The sequence below is a fragment of the Culex pipiens genome, chromosome 2 (genome assembly GCF_016801865.2).
Source record: "Culex pipiens pallens isolate TS chromosome 2, TS_CPP_V2, whole genome shotgun sequence".
NCBI lineage: Eukaryota > Metazoa > Arthropoda > Insecta > Diptera > Culicidae > Culex > Culex pipiens.
The window spans coordinates 26,900,107-26,922,821 of record NC_068938.1 but is presented as its reverse complement, the minus strand read 5'-3'; the positions used below and the strand labels follow the sequence as shown (position 1 = coordinate 26,922,821).

Genomic DNA, 22,715 nt, shown 5'->3' with positions numbered 1-22,715 from the left:
AGGTTATTGAGCCTCAATCTCGCCAAATTTAGACATACAATTTGAGACAATTTCCCTTTTTTCATCCAGTTTAGATTTTCACATGCACAGAAAAAAAAAATTATAGTAATATTCATCAGGAAATGGTGACAGATTTTGTGTCAAAAAAAAAAATGATTAATTTACCTCAGAAAATGATGAATTTACATCACTTTTTTATGAATATTCATCAGGTTCACATTTTTACACAGTTTTTATGCAATATTATTCAAAAGAGAGGTAATATTCAACCTACCAAATTTTCAACTTTCAAAAATTCAACTTTTTTTCTGTTTGCTTGCTTCTCACTAACATTTCAGCTGAAAACGCTTTTTTAAGCTGTATTGTCAAAGTGCTAATATGTCAACATTGGGTGTTCGACGGAAATATATGCTAACTGCACCAGCACTATTAAAGTCAAACTAATCTTGAAGGCTAAAAAAACCAGTCATGGAGCTGACATAACCATCAATTCCTCGATAGTATAGTGGTCAGTATCCCCGCCTGTCACGCGGGAGACCGGGGTTCGATTCCCCGTCGGGGAGGATTTTTTTGTTGCTGTTTAACAATTTTATGGAATGAATATTTTTTATAACATTGATTTAGCGAAAAAAGTAAGTAAAATTAAATTGATTTGAAATAAAGAGCTATGCAATCAACAATAAAAAAAATCATTTGCGTCGACCGTGACAGGACTCGAACCTGCAATCTTCGGATCCGAAGTCCGACGCCTTATCCATTAGGCCACACGGTCACATGTTTTGTTGCTCGAATTTTAATCGCATGATGATTTTTTGATTAGATTTAATTGTACCGTAATCTGGGGTGAATAGGGACGTGGCGTTACATCGTGCTGCCACCTGGTTTTTTTAAGCGCAAGAGTGGAAAAGTGCTGAGTCATCGTCTAAAAATAGACGGCGTCCTATCTCGCCCAGCAAAATGAAGTCGATAAAGTAGTCGGTTTCGATGAGAAAAAGTGGAAAAAGTGGTCTAAAAATAGCGACGCCATCCCCCTATTGGGAAATCTGTTTTAGTCTCGTTATTGTACATTATTTAAATATTTTTTTATTGGTTTCGGTTAAATCAATGGTATTCGAGTGGTAGTTTAACAATTCGCTCAATAAGAAAAACATTGTTTACTAGCAATCGCGTCTGGTACCTCCATCAAGATTTTTTTCGAATATGATTGCTAACAAGTTGACCAAATCTAGTTAGAATATCGCACTTCCAATTTAAGCAAATTCATGGGAAAATCCAACAAACATTTTCAAGTTCAAATGTTTTTCAACAGTACAGTTCAAATTAAATTCCTATTAGACCACAACAGGAATTTATGGCATTCTGTTTAGATTGTAAGACAGGGGGTTTAACAACTATTACATTTTACAAAGATTTAAAATCAAAGAAATTATGTTGCATAATTTAGTTGAAATCTTCAAAGAGCCGAAGCATGCCCAATCGAAAAGCAAATCAAAAGGTTTTCCCAGAGGACCAATATTTCCAAAATGCTTCAAGCACAAACTTCGTATACTTTTCCCAAGTTGCACACATCAAGCTCAAATCGACAATGTATTATCCTGAGCTGTTACTCCCTGGCAAGCATTTCAACCTGTACTCTCCCAGGAATTGACCCTTAATCCTTCCTCCGAAAAGAAAAAAAAGAACTCCCACAAAACGAGAACAACCCGCTTCTGCTTGTTCGATAGTGCGAAAACAACCCTTCATCCAAAGCGAGCGCCCCGGACCTTTTGCGGAGATTATTTCCACCTCAGAGGAAATGGCCCCCGAATTCCGATAGCGCTGTTTCCTTGCCGATTCAGGGAAATGCTACAGAAATCATGCTAACGAAGCTGCTCGCACTCCGACGCGGGGGGATATGTCGATATGCCCTCTCCAAACGCCCCAGGGTCAGCTCAGTGAGCACCTGAGGCATGAAAAACATGCCGGAATAAAGGGTGGATTAATTTCCCTAAGAGAAGAACTGACTAATTTTTTTTGAAATTTTATGAAATCGTCAAAAAATAATTTTATTTTCATTCCAACAATATTAATTTAAACAAATTAAAATTACCAATTTAAGAAAGACAACAAATCTTTCACCCAAAAAAAAACCAGGATCGCTTCTGGTCCCAGGTGGGAAGTTAGCAACCAAAATGCTGTTAGAATGAAGAAGCGAAAAAAAATCTGCACCAGGGAGATTCCGGGAGGATCTTGCCACTTAGCATCACACGATGAAAGATATATGGCCAAACTATGGATGAGTTTGGCGATTTTTTTTTCTCTCCTGCTGCCGATGCTACTGCTGTCTATGTTTGCAAATTTATTGGGAGCAAAATATTTTCATCTGCATGCAGAATGGCTGGCTGGATTTTTGCTTTGGGAATTTGGAATTTTAGATGTACAGGCCAATTGGTATGGAAACTCTCTTTTTTTTTTTAGAAGCAGATACGATGGCTTCTGGGGGTTGGTGCAGAAAAGTCGGGAGTGAAAGACCACGTATGCATTATTAATTTGGGATCAGTTACGGGGCAGCTGGGAAGTGATGCCAAACGGGGAGGTTTTTTTTATTCACTTGAAAATATGTTGAAGAATGACACTCGGTAGAATTGGAATGCAAATTGGTGGGCCGAATTGGCACAACTTGCTGACGTATTTCGCAGATGAGCAATTCTACAACCAAACCCGGAAATGGTTTTTACTAATATTTTTTTATTTGGCTCAAACTTTATGGGGGCCTTCCCTATCACCAAAGAAGCCATTTTGTGTCATTGGTTCACCAATAAAAGGCTCCTTACAATTTTGGCAGCTGTTCATACAAAAATGGTACGTAAATATTCGTATCTTTTCAAGACCTTCGGCAAAGTTTTAGGTATTGATGAGGACTGTTGAAAAAAAAGGTACACGGAAAAAAGTGAACATTTTTTTCACAAAAATTTAACTACCCAAAATTCATTTTTTGATTTTTTTTATATGTTTTAAGGGACAAAACCCCGCAAATTTTAAGCCTTTCAGAAGTAAGAAAAAAATGTTGCCGAAGAATTATGATTTTTTTTAAATTGTGATTTTTGTAAAAAAATAGAATCTTGTACTTATTTGACCTCATTTTTAAATCTAAAATCGAATTTTAAATCGAAAAGTACTTAACATTTTTTTTAATAAGTGACATCCACCGTTTTCATAATATTTTAATTCAAAGTATATTTTTGCCTGATAAATTCCGGTTTTCTGGTTTCATAAAATAGTGTCCATGACTGTCTATTCCTGAAAATATTTCTTGAATCAAGACTAACATTTCAAAAGGGTAAAACATTCAATATTAAAGTCATGAAATTTTCGAACTTTAAGAAAAAAAAAATCAGGAATGGTCAATCATGGACACCTTTTTAAAAAAATGAAAAAAAAAAACTATTATTTTTTAGGATTTGTTTTTCATCAGTTTTTCCGTGTGTCTTTTTTTTTCTGAATAGTCTTGATCAATATCGACAACTTTGCCGAAGACACCAAATCAATATTTCTTTTCATTTTTCTGTATTTTTACTAAGCCACGTCTTTCAGTGATTTGTAGCTCGAAACCGTTAAGAGATAGAAATTTGGTGTCAAACGCCCACATAATGGCGTACTCCAAATTCCAAAAAAAAAACATATTTACTGCCCCTGATCGCATAAATGTCCCATATGCATTTTCATCGATTTCGAGATATTGATGCAGTTTGGTTCAAAATTGTGTGCTCTTTCAAAAGAGCCTATAACATCCAGTACTTTGTTCTAGAAATCAGGAGGAAATCCAGTTTTTTCATGAAAACTTAACACGTAACCTTATGTATGGGACAAACTTAAAATGCATTTTTCTCAGCTTGCTGTTTTTGCATATGGGACATTTATGCGAACATGGGCAGTTTAGGCCGTTGCAAAAAAATAAAAAAAATATATAAATTTAAATTACAAGCCATGGTCTCAACATTTGAATGAAAAATGTATTTTACACCTGCCGAGTTGTTTTGTAAACATTAGTTTTCAAAATATGCAAGTATTGAATAGATTTTTTTTTTTCGCCAAAAAAAAACTTTGGATTTTCACAAAAAATATTTTTTTTTATTGATACCAAACATACTATTTATGATTTTAAATGCAGGAAAATGCATTTCTAATTATTTTCAGTTGGTTAGACTTCTATTCCCCTTGAAATGTTGAAGTATTTTAATAAAATATTTTTTTGCCCTCTGATTTTCGGACCGATTTTGAAGGGGGGATATTTGCAACGGCCTTATAAAAAAATAGTTTTAAAATTGCTACCATTTCCCAATACTGAACTTTCAAAAATCGTGAGTCATGTCATTTTATGGGAAATTTAATTTATTTTTCAAGTGTGAAATTATCCAGAAGCGTAATTTTTAAATTTTGAACAAAAATAGTAGTTTATGCAACAAGTTGCAAAAAGATGATTTTTTCAGCACGAGTCGTACATTTATCCAACGAGGTTCACCGAGTTGGATAAATACGACGAGTGCTGAAAAAAACAAGTTTTGCAACGAGTTCCATACAACATTTTTTGCAATTTCGAAAAACACTTATTGAGTGAAATTTTAAGTCGAATTTTCATGTATTTTGTCAATAAATCGTTTAAATCAAAAAAATGTTGAAAAGTGTTACTTTTCGAAACAAGTGCTGAAAAGTTCAACTTTTCAGCACCCATTTCAGTGCTGAAAAGTAGAACTTTTCAGCATTTATTTCGAAAAGTGTTGCTATTCGATTCTGTTGTTTTTGGTACAGAAAAGTAGGCTATTTCGTCGTTCAAGAATGACAAGAAAAGTAAGTAGTTTCACGACGGAATTGCAAAAATTTAATTTAGAGTGTTTTTTCTAGGGTTATTTTTTAGAGTGTTACAGTTTAGTACAAAGTTGTAGAGAAGACATTTTTTTTTGGGTTTTTAGAAATTCTTAATTTTTTTTCAATGTTTTGTGTGAGTTTCCGGAGAATTGCCCATTTTTATTTTATCAATAAAGAAATGATGAAAAATGTCGAAATGTTAATATGTTGCATTCGACGATTAAAAAGTTTGAAATTTTATTTTTCTCACGCGAAAATTTGGTTATGGTTAGACTGTAGTTAGAAGAGATAGAACGTTTTAACGACTTTTAAATTTTTCAGTTAATTAATCGATTTGAAAAAAGCCGAATAAAGTTGAAGAAATGTGCGCAAAATTGCCTTTTGAAAATAAAGCATATGTTTAAACTTATTTCAGAACGAGTCGTACATTTATCAAAATAGTTGGATAAATATGACGAGTGCTGAAAAAATCAAGTTTTGCAACGGTTAAACCGGATAAACAATTTTGCAGTTCCGGAAAACACAGTTTGAAATAAATTTTCAAAGTAAAAGAATAATTAATAATTATACTAGTATATTGGCTAGGAAAACTTCTTAATTTATTTTTCATTTTAACTATGGTCTCTTTTTGAAACTATTGTCAACTTTTCTTTTCTATTTTATAATAATCCTTCTGGAATTCCAAATATCTAGACAAGCATTTTTAAAAGACCAAAGTAAGCATTTTTAGCCCATTCAAAAAGTAACTTTTGATTTCAAAAAATCAAACTAGTTTATTGAAAACAGAAGAAAAATTTCCCAAAAGTGGCATAATCAAACAATGATAATCGAACGAACAGTTTCAATGGGAAAAAAACTAACTTTTCACTAAATTTAAATTTGGAATCGAACCCCGGTCTCCTGCGTGACAGGCGGGGATACTGACCACTATACTATCGAGGAGTCGATGATTAAGAGTGTTCAACAATTTCATCAGTACTTTTTAATTTTTTTTACGGGAAGTTAAAATGGTTCGCTGGAATTTGAAAGCATAATTTGCTTGTAATAACCTGTCCAAAGCAAATATGACAATCAGTTCAGACTAAAAAATCAGTTCAGTTATACAAAAAATGCTTGACTAACCAAGTTTCCAAGTTTGACCACCTTTTTTGTTGAATTTGCCTAGGTCAGTCTTTCCGAGGTGAATTGAACTTTTGTTCTAATTTTCGATTTAAAGTTTTATTTTATTAACCAGGTTTTCTAATCGACCTTTGAAACTCTTAATTTAAAAAAAATATTTACAAAAAAAATCATCCTCAAACTGTGTCAACTAATTGCAATGGAAAAATTAGTCATTGGCCTCAACAAAAATGGTGCAATCAAGGTTGATCTCGAAAGCGAAAAACTCACTGCAAAGCAAGTGCAACCAATTAAGAAGCTTTGACCAAGTCCAAAAATCCGAAATCGTATAAAAGCAGCTCGCGTTCGCCCAAATCATCATCATTGGCTTGTGGTCATCAAATCGGCTCAGTTCGGTCCGAAAATCACTGGAGCGCAGTTCAAATCGTCTGTAAACGGCTTTTCAACATGAAGGTTTGTGAGAGTTGCTTGATATTTCTTCAAAATAATTATTTGTGATTTTCCTCAGGTGTTCATTGTGTTGTCCATGGCCCTGGCCATCGCTTCCTGCGCGGCAGTCGACGACTCCTCCAAGAAGGACAAACGAGGTCTGTGGGAGCTGGACGATCACCATCACGGATTTGACGGATTCAACGGATTCAACGACCATCACGAGTACCACCACAAGGAGATCATCACCAAGAACGTGGCCGTGCCGTACCCGGTGGAGGTCGAGAAGCACGTGGCCGTTCCGGTGAAGGTGCCATATCCGGTCGAGGTCGTCAAGAAGGTCCCGGTGGTGGTGGAGAAGAACGTCCCGGTGTACGTCGAGAAGAAGGTCGCCGTCCACGTGGATCGTCCCGTACCGTACCCGGTCGAGGTGAAGGTCCCGGTTGTCCACAAGGAGTACGTCGAAGTGCCCAAGCCGTACGCAGTTCACGTTGAGAAGCCCGTTCCAGTGTATGTCCAGAAGCCGGTGTTCGTGGAGAAGCATGTCCCGGTGACGGTGCACATCAAGGAGCACCACCAGAAGAAGCACTGGGGACTGTTTTGAAGAGGAGAGGGAGGTTTCAAGTAGATGAAGGAATAAATTGTTTCATTTATTTCCTAAATATTTAAAATTAGTCCAAATTAGTTTCAACCATCCATGTTCTTGCTAACTAAACAATCTGTCAACACTACCTCCTGACTTACTAAAAAAAAAAGAGATAGAAATATTCATCAGCATGTCTTCCCTCATCTTAACATACAAGGAGGTACCTCCTTCAAAAGATGGCGCAGCACTTCGATTACGGCGACTTAGTGGCACCATTTACCAAAGAAAAAAGAAAGGCAAAACGCTGAGTGGCCCTATCCCGGCCAAAAGTAGCCAAGGGATGCACCCAAGGGACCCGTAATGAAGACTTTCAGCGAAAATTGTCCAGGACGACGGCGACGAATCTTGAGGTGCATGCTTAAAATTTATGAGCAAAGTGTTATTAAGGGCAGGGACCGGCCGGTGGTGGCAGCTTTCCAAGCCAACCTAGAACCAGCAGCAGCAGCCAACGACGACAGTTGAAGTAGGGCAGCTTGTTCTGGATGCAGGAAAATTTAGGGGAAGTTGGGTGAAATTTAGTATGCAAGTGATTTTCAGAAGAAACTTAATTTTGATAAAAAGTTTAATCTTGTTTTATTAAAAAAATGTTTCTAATTTTTCTAAAAATTAAACTAAATTTACCCCAACATCCCCTACCCGTGAAACCCCGGACGAAAGAAAGTAATCTTTTATTCAAGACGCCGTTCCTCGCTGGCGGAGATCGTCTTTCCGGGGCCGGGTTTCCCCCCCGGATTTTCCCCTGAAAAACTGCAAGAAGAGTGCACACGTTAAAAATAAACCAACCGGACTGTAACGCTCGGACGGAACGAAACGTTTCGTTGTAAGCTGACAAGTGCAAGACGAAATCTGACAGCTCTGTGTTGGCAGCAGCAGAAGCCGAGCTTTCTAACCGGGCAGAAGCCGATGATGGAGTGATAACTGGAACGACTTGAGCTGGGTCGGGGGGAGGGGGAACTTTTTTTCTCTCTGATGGATGGATGGACAGGGTGAGTCTTGGTTAGGAGGAGGAGCTTTGCTGGTAATCTTTTGATTTATTGATGGAACGGGCTGAAGAAAATGGACCAGCAAGCAGTTGTGGGACGTGATTTATCGTTGATTTTGAAGTGATTTTTTATGATTGTGCAGGGTGCACTAGATGAATATAACATAAATAAACAATTTAAAAAAAATCGACATCGATGTGCTATCATAATGCATGTTTGAACTTATTGTATGTAAAAGCGTCAATTCCATATTTTTTTTATTCACTTTATCAGATTCTGCAAAAAGCACAGATTTCATATGCCAATGGTTAGATCGTTAGATCGAGCCCCAAAATCGACTTATTTTTTTGACAGGTGAATTTATTTTTAATGAATGAATCTGAAATCGAAAATCACTTCACAGTGCCATCCCGTTTTTCGCAACACGTCTTTTCGACAAATATCCTCTCGTCAAAAATTACTGACAAATGAGTCTTAGTGAATTTTTCCTCTAAATTGTTGTTCGAAACCCAATCTTAAACTTCACATAATAATGACAAATTGACGTTGATTTTTGGCAAGCAGAAATGTTTGAAAAATTTGTGTTGCCAAAAACGGGATAGCATTGTATATTTTTCCAACAAGTACGTGCACATTTTCCTCTCAGATGGTTGTTGACAATTAACCCAGGCTCAAATGATTTTTTTAACCTAAATTTATTATTTTTTGAGGAACAAGGATTTTTAAATGCCTTTTTAAGTATGATTTTATGCAAAATATTTGAAAATTAAATGTTTTATTTCAAAATAAGAGCTATAGTTAACTTTTTTCCAAAAAATATCTATACTGCCGCTCTAATCTTGTCCGTCCAATATGTAAAAAGTGAGTGCTGAGATAACGCTGTGAGAAGCCCAAAAAAAGTTTCACCATTTTTCTCATTCTAAACCAAAATTTTCTATATAATTTTTTATACAGTTATTTCGATATCAGTCTAAAAAACAGCACTATCATAAATTTTGTTTAAAAAATTAACAATTTGATTGTAAATTTGTGAAATTTTCAACAAGAGACCGACTTGACTTTATTTATCCATAAATAAAGGGAGGTCAGTCATGGTATCAAGGTAGGCTTGAACATTTACACCCGAGGTTCATCCTGATTCAACTGTCATTTCCAGGTTTGTTTTGGAAGTTTTCCAAGTAATTAATGGTCACCAAATGATACAAATTTGTTTATTTCAGATTTTTATAGGATTCCAAGATACAAAAAATATGATCAGCAACGACACCAGAAATTTAAGAAATACAGAGGCAAATGACATATGAATGCAAATCTCAACTGCTTAACCGTAGAAATTAATTTAAAAAAAATCCGCTTTTCGGAGGTGGAATCTTTTCCAGAACCCGGATCAAGCCTATTCATTCAAGACAAAATAGAACTAATTGTATGGTGTAGATATTAGCCATAACGGCATGCATTTAATTTTTTCTATTCGTGGTTTTCCCTTGAAGAAGGAAAAAAGCAATAAAGGTGTGGATTATTACGTTTTCAATATTCAAATATTTCTTCAGAAATGAACTGCCCCTGATCGCATAAATGTCCCATATGCATTTTCATCGATTTTGAGTTATTGATACAGTTTTGTTCAAAATTGTGTGCTCTTTCAAAAGAGCCTATAACATCCAGTACTTTGTTCTAGAAATCAGGAGGAAATCCAGTTTTTTCGCGAAAACTTAACACGTAGCCTTATGTATGGGACAAACTTTAAATGCGTTTTTCTCAGCTTGCTGTTTTTGCATATGGGACATTTATGCGAACATGGGCAGTGAACCGATAATGACATTTTTATGCTTTACGTATTCATAAAGACATACTCTGTAAAATTTAAACAATTCTGCATCCACTCAAACGATTTGCGAGACATTTCTATATTAGGAACTGACTTGCCTTTATTTTGCATATGGGACAGCACGAAAGTCATATTTATTTTGGAATTTTTGAAACAAACATTGCCTGTTCATTCAATAGGCTAAAATTACATGTAAAAACAAGACTTATGTGAAGTTTATCTCATTTTTGACAAAAATACATATGGGACGGACTAGATTGGAGCGGCAGTATAATATCTATGATCATTCAATTCTGAGAAATTGTATATGCCTAATAAAATAAATCGTAAAATATATTTTTAACTTTCAACAATACCCGTTGGCAAAAGATTATTGAGCAAGATCTGATTTTACTAGATGTTTATTTTTTTCTTAATGTAACATCACGACATTATAGCAAAATTGTATGATATATTTTTTTTAATTATTTAAACCATTTACATTTTTTTTAATTGTTTTTTTTAAATAATAGTTTGCAAATAACTTATGGTTTTATTATTTTCTTCTGACATTTTTAAGGAAAATATAATACAAACCAAGAAGACGAACGAAAAAAAAAGATCTATGAAGCCTAAAGAAAATTACCAATAAAGATTTTTTTTTAAATAGAGACAGTTGAGCAATTGCTTTTTGATTTCTTCTAGCTTTTTTTTAAACAATGTTAAGGTATTTTGTTTTGTTACGTAAATATAACCTACTCTACTAAGGTGCATTAAACATATTCGAAAATCTTTCCATTGAGAATGTTTTTTTCAGAACAGTTTCAGAACATAAAAAATACAAAAGAATCAAATAAATGGAGACCAGGTTCAAAAGAACCTTCTATTTAAAAAAATCTAAATATTTAAGTTCAAGGGTTTAACTAACTTGTTCAACTATCCTGATTATATATAAATACAAAATTGAAAACAAAACTATATTGCCTCAAAATAGATGTTATTTTTTTCTAAATTTCAACACTGATTTAAATTTATATTTTTGTTAATCTAAAAAAATCGAAGTTGATTTGAAACTAATAAAAAATAGGCTATTTATATGATTTAAGCTATAAGTTGTATCGTTCCTATTTAAAAAAAGATACTTTTTTTTGCATTATTTCAATGTACCGGAAAGTGTATTTAAAACGACAATTTAAAATTTAATTAGTAAAGTTAGTTAGTAAGTAAGTTTACAGAATATTTGTAAATTTAATGTTTCATTTAAAAATAATAGCTTTAGTTAACTTTTTCATATAAAAACAGGTTGAAAAATATCTTTAAAACTATCAAAAAAAAAAAAAAAAAAAAAAAAATAAACCGTCGGCAATAGTTTATTGAGCTGGATCTGTTTTACCTAGGTGTTGGTCTTTTTCTTCATGTAACATTAAGGCATTATAGCATAGTTTATTTTTTTACTTTATAATATTCGAAAAAAAATCATTAAGAATGGTTTTCAAAAACAGTTTGTAATGTAAAAAAATACAAAAAAATGGAAATTTCTATTTTTCTAAAAAAAATACTTATTTTTCTAAAAAACAATTGCCTAAATATTTGAGTTCTAGGGTTTAACAAACTTGTTGCTTGAATAAATCTAAAAACAAAATTTAAAGTATAACTTTTTGCATCAAAACAAATGTTTTTTAAATCTAGTTTTCAAAATTGATTTTAATTTATTTTTTTGTCAATTTAAATAAATGAAATTTGATTTGAAACTTATGTAAAATAGGTTATTTATATGATATTAGCTCTAAACATGATATATCTTTCCGATTTTTTTAAAAACCGATTGTAAATTTACTTTGTACCGAAAAATTTATCTAAAACGACATTTCAAAGTTCAATTTGTAAAAAATTTCATTAACATGGAAAAGATTTTTTTCAAATAAATTTTTAAAGTTAGACAAAAAAAAATCAACACAAAAAAACGATCTGTTCAAAACAAAAAAAAAATCAATTTGGCATTTTTGCCATTTTTTAAATTAAGAAGCTTTAAAAACACGGTAAATCGTAAGAGATACCCCCTGGCTCGATTCATCAGGTAAAACTAAGTAACTGTGCAAATTTTGAGCCAAATCGGTTAAGGTATAAGGGTCGCTTTCCCTAGTAGCATTTTAGGTTTTAAGTAGGCCATAAAAGCCTATTTAAGCCGTATGAGGGTTTTCAGAACCATTATAAAACCTGTAAGTTTGAAAATGTTTATAAAGTTTTATCGTTAAAGTTTGTATTGGAAAATTAAAAAAAAATGCATGAGGAAAAGCAAACATTTCAAAATTCTGCCAAAAGGTGGTGATAAATGTGTCGAATCAGTGTCAAGTGAAAAATTCATATTTAAAATTTCATGATAAACAACTTTTTCGCTGACCACAAAACAATCCGAGTTTTTCGTGTCGAGTTAGTGACGATTTTTGTTCACCAATTTCAGCGATAAAACCCCTTAACTGATTTCGCTCAAAATTTTCACAGTCACTTCATTTTGCCTAAGGAATCGAATCAGTGCTAGCCAAATTTTTTTTCCAATTTATTTTCCTTTTAATTGCTGTTTCTTAGCAAATAGAGCTCCAATCTTTCAATCCATCAAAATTTGAAAATCAAATTTCAATGATTCTAAGATTTTGCTGTCAAAAACTTAAATGGACAAATCTATGACGCAAAATTGCTACTTTGGTCAAAGGAAAAGTCGCAACAAAGTTTAAGGCTAATAAAAAAAAACAAAACTTAAATCCACAAAAAAAAACTGGAAAAAGTTGAAGTAACACAAAAGCATTTTTTTATATTTAAATATCAAATAATAAAATTAAGTTTTTTTTAAATCTGCTTTTTGTTTTGTTTAAATCATATCAACAAAATGCTCTATAATTAACAATAAATAAAATTTTAATAACATTATTTCATTTAACCGAAGTAAAATGACAGATAGGCTGCTGCGTATATTTTTTGAAGTTTATGTCCTTCGACTCTTACCAAAGCTGAGTGAGTTTTGAACGGGGGGAGGATTTAAAATAATGTTTGTAAATGCATTTTACACTAATCCAGTTGTTTAGCAATCATGGTATTAAATACTTACTGTACATCAGAATTTCACAAAATTTATATTTTTAAATGAGCCAAAACATGCTTAATACAATAATCAACGCTGAAAACGGCATTTAAAGTCAATTTCAGTAGATTAAACTTATAATTCCTTTAAAATTCTGATGTTTTTTTTTAATATTCGATGTACCCCCTGATTTTCCGTCTAGTTTTAAAGGGAAGTGTGAGGGGGCGACATTAACTTTGAAAAATATTTGCAACGGCCCGAATTTTCTATTGAACCCGAAAATGTATCTATACTGCTGCCTCGTTCAAAGTGTACCGGAAAAATTAAAAACCCTTAATTTCCTCCTCACTGAACTGCGCAAAAAAAAGCGAAACTCACTGACTGGAAATCAAACAACACTCGAGTCGAAACGCGAAACCCACGGCCACTTCCGGTGACGTCCACGGGAAACAGCATCAGCGGGAGTTGAGTTAATTAAAAGTAGTTTCCTGTGAAGAGTCGCCCTTTCTACCTCAACCCCCGGAATTCCGGTGGCTCACCCTATATTTAATCTAGTCGATAAATTGATTGATGAAAATATTGCGCGAGAGTGGTTCTGTGTGCTTGTTTTTCCTTTTTCTTGCCACCGACGACTTCTTATTTGCATAATATGACGGCCAGCCGATCGCGTTGGCGGTGGTGGTGGCCACGCGGGAAATGAATATTTTCCCTATTTCTGTTTACTTTTCATTCGGTTTCAATTGAAGTTCCTCCCCAAGTACCACCCAGCTCCCTGGGATTGGGAAGTGCACGACCAGGTGAGGGGAAAAAAGGCAATTTCGAAATATGGATTTCCCGTGTTGTACTATTTGATGGGGAGGACTTTTGAAATTGAAATGTTTTTCTGCTGAATGCTGACCAGTTTTTACGACCCTTTTGAAGCTTTCGCCAGCACCTGCTGTCGAATGTTATCATTACGCTGATGGACAGGTAAATGTTTGCCTTTTCCATCATACCCGGCGTCGGGGAAGCGAAAAGTCATCCTCTCGTTCTTTGATTGTAATTATTGGCTTTCGGAAGTATTTACTGTTTGGTGTTGTTGTAGGTATGGTGAGTTATTGAAATGGATTGGAAATTTTCATTGTAATGATTGATCAACTAATTTTTAACAACACTTTTGTTAAGTTCCCTTCTGGATGTTTCTTACTTGATTTCTAAAGAAATATTTTTTAAGAACCTATAAGGCTGGCATAAATTTTATTTTAAATTTTTGTCACCCCGGTTGTTCCGTTTCTAAACATTAACAACAATCAACAATTTTTGAAAAATAAATAAATTTGTAAAACTTAACTTTGCCGATTGCAATGCAATCATTATCCGATTTTGAAAGTCCAAAGACGAGAATTTGAGAGTTTTTTTCTGCTATCAGAAAATAAAAATTTCGAAATGGACTTTTTTTTATTTTGCTACAAATTATTCTTCAAATTACTTTAACCTGGAAATATTGCATTTCGTCCAAAATTGAGTATTGAGAATACAATAACAGAGTATTAAGAATACAATAACGATTTTACATTAAAACCAAAGTTAAACAATTTTGGGAAATGATTTCTACGGAATCGTCAACTACTTCCTTTTTTATTCTGGTATTTTTTAATTTAACTTAAGCTTTGTAGGGACCTTTCCTATGACCATTGAGCAACTCTCTACGAAATCGGCCGATTTCGACCATTTTTAATTTTTGTATTTTTTTATTTGACTCAAACTTTGTGGGGGCCTTCCCTATGACCAAATAAGCTATTTTGTGTCATTGGTTCACCCATACAAGTCTCCATAAAAATTTGGCTGCTGTCCATACAAAAATGGTAGGTAAATATTCAAACAGCTGTAACTTTTGAGTGAATTTTCTGATCAATTTGGTGCCTTCGGCAAAGTTGTAGGTATTGTTGAGGACAATTGAGAAAAAAATAGGTACACGGAAAAAAATTTGCAGATTTTTTTATCAACTTTTTTTCACTAAAACTCAATTTCCCAAAATACGTATTTTTTGATTTTCGAGATTTTTTGATATGTTTTAGGGGACTAAAATCCGCAACTTTTGAGCTATAGAGAAACATGGTCAAAAAATCTGCCGCCAAGTTATGAATTTTTGAAAAATAGTGATTTTTGGAAAAAATTCCAAATTTCATGCAAAAACAAATTGGAAGTTATTTTTTAATGCAAAATTGAATTTTCAATCGAAAACTACTTTACAATTTTTTTAATAAAGGGTTTCGTTTTCAAGATATAGGCACCGAAATTTTGATTTTAGCAAAATATTTGCAGTTTTTCGATTTTTAAAAATAGTGACCATGAGCGACCATTTCTAAAAATATTTTTTTTAAAAAGTTCAGAAAATTTGCTATAAAATTGTCTAAGAGACATTGAAGATTGGACCTCGGGTTGCTGAGATACAGCCGCTTTAAGAAAAAGAAACACGAAAATTGAAGTTTTCTAAGTCTCACCAAAACAACCCATCATTTTCTAATGTCGATATCTCAGCAACTAATGGTCCGATTTTCAATGTTAACACATGAAACATTCGTGAAATTTTCCGATCTTTTCGAAAAAAAATATTTTGAAAAAAAATTAAATCAATACTAACATTTTAAATGGGCGTAATATTCGATGTTTGGCCATTTTAAAATGTTAGTCTTCATTTAATTTTTTTCAAAATATTTTTTTTCGAAAAGATCGGAAAATTTCACGAATGTTTAATGTATTAATATTGAAAATCGGACCATTAGTTGCTGAGATATCGAAATTAGAAAATGGTGGGTTGTTTTGGTGAGACTTAGAAAACTTCAATTTTCGTGTTTCTTTTTCTTAAAGCGGCTGTATCTCAGCAACCCGAGGTCCAATCTTCAATGTCTCTTAGACAATTTTATAGCAAATTTTCTGAACTTTTAAAAAAAAATATTTTTAGAAATGGTCGCTCATGGTCACTATTTTTAAAAATCGAAAAACTGCAAATATTTTGCTAAAATCAAAATTTCGGTGCCTATATCTTGAAAACGAAGCCCTTTATTAAAAAAATTGTAAAGTAGTTTTCGATTGCAAATTCAATTTTGCATTAAAAATTGATTTCAAATTTGTTTTTGCATGAAATTTGGATTTTTTCCAAAAATCACTATTTTTTCAAAAATTCATAACTTGGCGGCAGATTTTTTGACCATCTTTCTCTATAGCTCAAAAGTTGCGGATTTTAGTCCCCTAAAACATATCAAAAAATCTCGAAAATCAAAAAATACGTATTTTGGGAAATTGAGTTTTAGTGAAAAAAAAGTTGATAAAAAAATCTGCAAATTGTTTTTTCCGTGTACCTATTTTTTCTCAAAAGTCCTCAACAATACCTACAACTTTGCCGAAGACACCAAATTGATCAGAAAATTCACTCAAAAGTTACAGCTGTTTGAATATTTACATACTATTTTTGTATGAACGGCAGCCAAATTTGTATGGAGACTTGTATGGGTGAACCAATGACACAAAATAGCTTATTTGGTCATAGGGAAGGCCCCCAAAAAGTTTGAGCCAAATCAAAAAATACAAATAAAATCCATTTCCGGTTTTGGTAGAGAATTGCTCCATTTGTACCATTTTTAATCATTAGTTTTTCCATGCAAGGATTCTTTCAATTTTGGCAGATGTCCATTTAAAAATTTAATTAAATATAAGAAAATCTGCATCTTTTGGTAGAATTTTCTATTCGATTTGTTGACTTCAGGAAAATTGGTTCACGAAATTTATTTTTACAAAATATTCAAATTCAGAAAATCTGAACTTTTGAATTTCATGATATTTCTAGGGGCCAAGAACCCTTCAAATGTGTTATGTTTCTTTTAAAAAAAAAAAATTAGCAACGCAATTTTTTACTTCTTTTTTCTAAAATAAAAAATTGTTAGAATTAATGTTAGAAAATTCCACATAATTTTAATTTTTCAGCCTTCTCAAATACTGGGCTTGTATTAAAAACATATTTTTTGCAATAAAACATTTTTTCAAGGATCGGAAATTTTCACTTATGTTTGGTTTTTTTTAAGTTCATAATCTGAAGAAAGGCAAAAAATAAAAAAAGTTTGAAAATGGAAATTACGATAAGTGGTTTCAACATTTGAATGAAAAAACAGTTTTAAAATGCATTACACACCAGTCCAGTTGTTTTGACATAACTGGTTTCCAAAATATCTAAGTGGGGAAATTTATTTTGATTCTATTTTTATTACAATTAGAATTTTTGGTAAAAATATTTGTTTACCGAGCAATTCCATGCCAAATAGGGAATCGGTTGTACCCGACCCTCTCCGATTTCAATGAAACTTTGTAGACATGTTATCCTAGGCATATATAAGCCATTTTTGTGTATATGGAGCCAGTTAGACGCGATAATGACATTTGAGAAGGGCGTAAGTGTTTTAAATATTTTTGTAATTCGGAATACAAATATTTCTGTATCTCGAAGCCGTTGCATCGTATCAAAAAGTGGTCAAAGACAAACTTGTAGGAAATTTGACGGGCTTTTCGATAAAAATACACTGAAAGAAAAAAACACTCAACTTTTATGAGATATTTTTATTTCTGTAAGCCCATACATCCAATTGAAATGTGGTAAAAGACAAACTTATGGGAAATTGGACGAGCTTTCCGGTAAAAATATTTACGAGACTGAAAAATTAAGTCTGTCATATAGAAATTGCCAAAAACCTATTTTTTCAACATTTTTATTTTTAAAACCGCTGTAACTTCACAAGGATTGGACTAAGGACAGTAGTCGATATGAAGACTTTTATGTAAAATTGTCTGGAGAATCGATTCCCGTATTTGGTTTTTGAAAATTTTGACGTTTAGAGCACTTTTGAAAAAAACAGTTTCAGGAAATGATTTTTGTATTTTTTTAGGTGAGATGCTCCAACCTGCATTTTTCGTGAGTCTTTTTGTAACATCTTAGGCTATCTTCACAAAAATTTTGAACGAAAAAAAATCGTGGGCTCCCCCTCAAATCTGACTTTTAAACTAAAAAATAAAAAAATCTCATAAAAGTTGATTGTTTTTTTCTTTCAGTGTATTTTTATCGAAAAGCCCGTCAAATTTCCTACAAGTTTGTCTTTGACCACTTTTTGATGCGATGCAACGGCTTCGAGATACAGAAATATTTATATTCCGAATTACAAAAATATTTAAAACACTTACGCCATTCTCAAATGTTATTATCGAGTGTAACTGGCTCCATATACACAAAAATGGCTTATATATGCCTAGGATAACATGTCTACAAAGTTTCATTGAAATCGGAGAGGGTCGAGAAAAAAGTACCTGAAAAATTCCTGTTTTGGGCTGGAATTGCTCTACCCTCTGAAGTTTGGACAATTTTTTTGGAAAAATATTTGCTTTTATCTTATAAAAAACAATTTGAGAAATTTTGGAAAAATCAACAAAAAAGTATTTATCATGTTACTTTTTTTATTAGACCTTAATTTTCTCAAAGATGTTAGATCAACCAAAAAATTCTTTTAAAAAATACAGATTTTCAGCTGCCGAAATTGTATTTAGTCTTGGCGATAATTTTGTGGGCCTTTATTCCCACTGTGCAAAGACACACAATAAATTCTTTGATTATAGGAACGAACCTCACAAAATTTTAGCTTGAAATCGTCCGATTGCGTAGAGAATAAATAAAAATTAATTTGAAATATAAATTTAGTTTTTTAAAGTTTTATTTAATTTAAAAAAAAACACTTATTCCCTTTTAAATTCATGATGATAATTTTGAGATTTACATTCCAGGACTTAATTTTTTTTTCAAATTTTTGACCAAATATTCAGAGTATCCAACATTTGCCCTCATTCCGTTCTCCTCCTCCAAAACAAAAAAAAAATCCTACTCAATTAGTCTCCGCACTCACGAGTTTCTCATTTATCATCATCATTTTCATGGGTGGTCCAGAGTGACCAACTTCCTGGACCAACAACAACAAGTTGGGTGATTTTTCCGCTGTGGTTTTCACCTTCCCAAAATGGAAGAAAGGAAGTGTCCAATTACAGCCCGGCAGTGACTTTGGTCGGGTGGTATTTCCACATTTTTTCTCTATTTAGTAGGGAAGTGGTGGGGATTTCTCTCTCCAGACCGGAACGGAATTCCAATTGAAAGTAATGAGAATTGATTTGTTTCCACTGGGCGAAGTAAAGTGAGATGAAGTGTACTGTGTTGAAAGAGAGTGAGCTTTTTGCTTGAAATGTTGAAAGAGGAGCTGGAGCTTTGAAGAATTTTTCGTCAGAAAATTTAGTTGGAAATTTCCTTTCCAATTGAAATGTTATTTGCAGTGAATTTCATGGTTTATTTCTAAACATCAAGTTTAGTAGACAATAATGATTTTGTCTGACGAAATCATTTAATTAAACGTCTCAACACAACCGATTACATCACCCCCTCAGCCCAATATAATTCAAACGTGCCAATGTTGGCACGTTCAATGCTTCTAATGCCAACTTAATTGCTCCTTAAACGCACCCACCTAACATTAGTCCAATTAAATGCTTTTACGACTAAACAAACGATTCAAACGGCCCCTCACTAACTGCCTGCCTGGCGCGCCAAAAGAGGCCCTCACGTCGAAATGCATAAATTATTATCGCCCGACATTAAAATCTTTATTCCACGACGTCGATTTCGCGTCCATTTGTTGCCACGATGCCGATTCTAACCACCCCCCATCGAAACAAGGTAGGGGTGTCGAATCGATCTTAAAAAAAAAAAAGAAACAAATCTAAAAAAACTTTTATTTATAACCTTAATTTGAATTTTTCAATCTTAAAAAAAAATCATTTGTAAAAAATAATTGTGAAAGAATAAGTAATTGAGCTATTGAGTCAGTCAGTGAGTGAGTGAGTGAATGAGTTAGTGAGCTATTGAGTAAATAATCGAGTTTTTGTGTCAGTAAGTGAGTGAGTCAGTGAAAGAGTGAGTAAATCATTTAATCAGTGAGTCAATAAGTCAGTTAGTGAGTGAATGAGTAAGTGAGTCATCCATTTAGTCAGTGAATAAGTGAGAGAGCGAATTAATTAGTGAGAAAATCATTAAGTCAGTGAGTTATTGAGTTAGTGAGTGAGTGAGTGAGCGAACGAGTTTGTGAATTATTGAGTCAATTATCGAGTTTTTGAGTCAGTAAGTTAGTGAGTGAGTCAGTGAATAAGTTAGTGAGTAAATCAACTAATCAGTGAGTTAATAAGTCAGTTAGTGAGCGAGTGATTGAATGAGTAAGTGAGTAAATCATTTAGTCAGTGAGTTATTGAGTCAGTGAGTAAGTAAGAGAGCGAATTAGTTAGTGAAAAAATCATTTAATCAGTGAGTTATTGAGTCAGTTAGTGGGCGAGTGGTTGTATGAGTAAGTGAGTAAATCATTTAATCAGTGAGTAATTGAGTCAATAAGTGAGTCAATAAATCATTTAGTCAGTAAGTTGTTGAGTCAATGAGTGAGTGAGTGAGTGAGTAAGTGAATAAATAATTTAGTCAGTGAGATTTTGAGTCAATAAGTGAGTTATTGAGTCAGATAGTGAGTGAGTAAGTGAGTGAGTGGGTAAGTGAGTGAATGAGTTAGTGAGTAAATCATTAAGACAGTGAGTTGTTGAGTCAAAAAGTGAGAGAGTGAGCAAATGAGTTAGTGAATAAATCATTTAGTCAGTGAGTAATTGAGTTAGTGAGTGATTGTACGAATTAGTAAGTGATTTAATAATTTATTCAGTGAGCTATTGAACTATTGAGTCAATGAGTGAGCGAATGAGTTAGTGAATAATTTATTTAGTCAGTGAATTATTGAGTCAGTTAGTGAGATTGTGAGTGAATGAGTAAGTTGGTAATCATTTAGTCCATGGGTTATTGAGTCAGTTAGTGAGTGCATAATTGAGTTAGTTACAAAAATTCCAAAAATAATTTTTTGCTCAAAAAACAACAAGTCTTTATGAAATCCTTAAAAAAGTATAATCAAAATTTATCTTAAAAAACAAAAGAAAAACGCAAAAAAAAATCTGAATAACATCGAAATAATTCTTGAAATAAGCAGCCACCCTAAACATCCCCAAATTGCTAATGGACCATTGTCTGCGCGGAGGAAGGAACCTGTGCACAAAGGGAAAAACGATTTCCATCACTCCATATTGGGTTGGAAAGGGGAGCTGGTCAGCAAAAAAGGAAGAAAAAAACAGACTCAGTCTTTAAGAAGTAGGGAAGCCATGCCACAGACCCGCTTCAACTTCAAACATAAAGCTCGACTTTTATTGGATTGCCTGAGGCCACTTTTTTTTCTCTTTCTCTTTGTTTTCTTGGTGGAAGCTTTGCAAACGATTTCAGGGGGAAATCATTGAAATAAAATCATAATTTATCATTGCCAATTATTGGCAGCTTATGTTGTTTGAAAAAGAATCTCATAAATGCTTTTTTGGAGTAAATTTAAAAAAGGTTTTGCTCCAATATAGACGCCATTGTTTACCTGGACTACTGTACGTCACTGAAAATCTCCCAAACTCAAATAATTCACTCACCTCGAACCCATTTTTCAAGCATCCCCAAACCCAATACCGACACCTTAAAAGAAGCCACATCTGCATACATATTTCACCTGTAAAAATCCCAACTTTTCAAATTAATTCACCTAATATATCTCTCCCAGCACTCATGTTTCATTTTCCTCTTTCATCTAATTTCAGCCAAACAGACACGTGCCCACGAAAGCGTCCCGGACTTCGACAACGGTAATGTACCTTGCGTTCAGGATCTACCCATATGCGATACTACACATGAGTTTTTTTCCTGTTTTTTTTTCCTGATTCGGAAAATGAAGATAAACACATTTCACACCTGTGTGCGCTTGAAGGGGATTTTTAAAGGGTGCGCGTGTTTTCATTTTTTTTGCAATGTTCGCTACACTGCACTGATTTTCAGGGAAAGCTTTTTCAAACGGTGTGGAAAATTTGCTGTTGACTGAATTACGATTCTTTGAAGCACCATACAAATCTGAGCAGCATTTAGGTGAAGGATTTTTTAGAAATAATTTATTAGAAATTGAGTTTTTCAATTTATGAAATTAAAAAAAAAATTGAACAATTTGACAATCTTATAATTTGACAATTTGACAATTTGATTTCAAATTGTCAAATTGTCAAATTATCAAATTGTCAAATTGTCAAATTGTCAAATTGTCAAATTGTCAAATTGTCAAATTGTCAAATTGTCAAATTGTCAAATTGTCAAATTGTCAAATTGTCAAATTGTCAAATTGTCAAATTGTCAAATTGTCAAATTGTCAAATTGTCAAATTGTCAAATTGTCAAATTGTCAAATTGTCAAATTGTCAAATTGTCAAATTGTCAAATTGTCAAATTGTCAAATTGTCAAATTGTCAAATTGTCAAATTGTCAAATTGTCAAATTGTCAAATTGTCAAATTGTCAAATTGTCAAATTGTCAAATTGTCAAATTGTCAAATTGTCAAATTGTCAAATTGTCAAATTGTCAAATTGTCAAATTGTCAAATTGTCAAATTGTCAAATTGTCAAATTGTCAAATTGTCAAATTGTCAATTGTCAAATTGTCAAATTGTCAAATTGTCAAATTGTCAAATTGTCAAATTGTCAAATTGTCAAATTGTCAAATTGTCAAATTGTCAAATTGTCAAATTGTCAAATTGTCAAATTGTCAAATTGTCAAATTGTCAAATTGTCAAATTGTCAAATTGTCAAATTGTCAAATTGTCAAATTGTCAAATTGTCAAATTGTCAAATTGTCAAATTGTCAAATTGT

General features: G+C 33.0%; 2 protein-coding genes and 2 non-coding genes across 4 annotated transcripts in view; 3 read left to right on the top strand and 1 right to left on the bottom strand.

Annotated features, from left to right (window-relative positions):
- The window catches only part of LOC120421281 (lachesin-like), a 329,464-nt gene that overhangs the window by 191,937 nt on the left and 114,812 nt on the right, over positions 1-22,715 (top strand). Inside the window, exon 3 of the mRNA XM_039584474.2 lies at positions 21,624-21,668. Coding sequence (XP_039440408.1) covers positions 21,624-21,668 — 45 coding nt within the window. The remainder of the gene's footprint in view (positions 1-21,623; positions 21,669-22,715) is intronic.
- On the top strand, positions 492-563 carry Trnad-guc (transfer RNA aspartic acid (anticodon GUC)). The gene has a single exon. It is a non-coding gene; the product is annotated as a tRNA-Asp (tRNA).
- Positions 700-772, bottom strand: Trnar-ucg (transfer RNA arginine (anticodon UCG)). The gene has a single exon. It is a non-coding gene; the product is annotated as a tRNA-Arg (tRNA).
- On the top strand, positions 6,225-6,997 carry LOC120421284 (uncharacterized). The gene is made up of 2 exons (XM_039584477.2): positions 6,225-6,417; positions 6,473-6,997. Exons 1-2 carry the CDS (start codon positions 6,412-6,414, stop codon positions 6,995-6,997), a joined length of 531 nt encoding a protein of 176 aa, XP_039440411.1. The 5' UTR covers positions 6,225-6,411.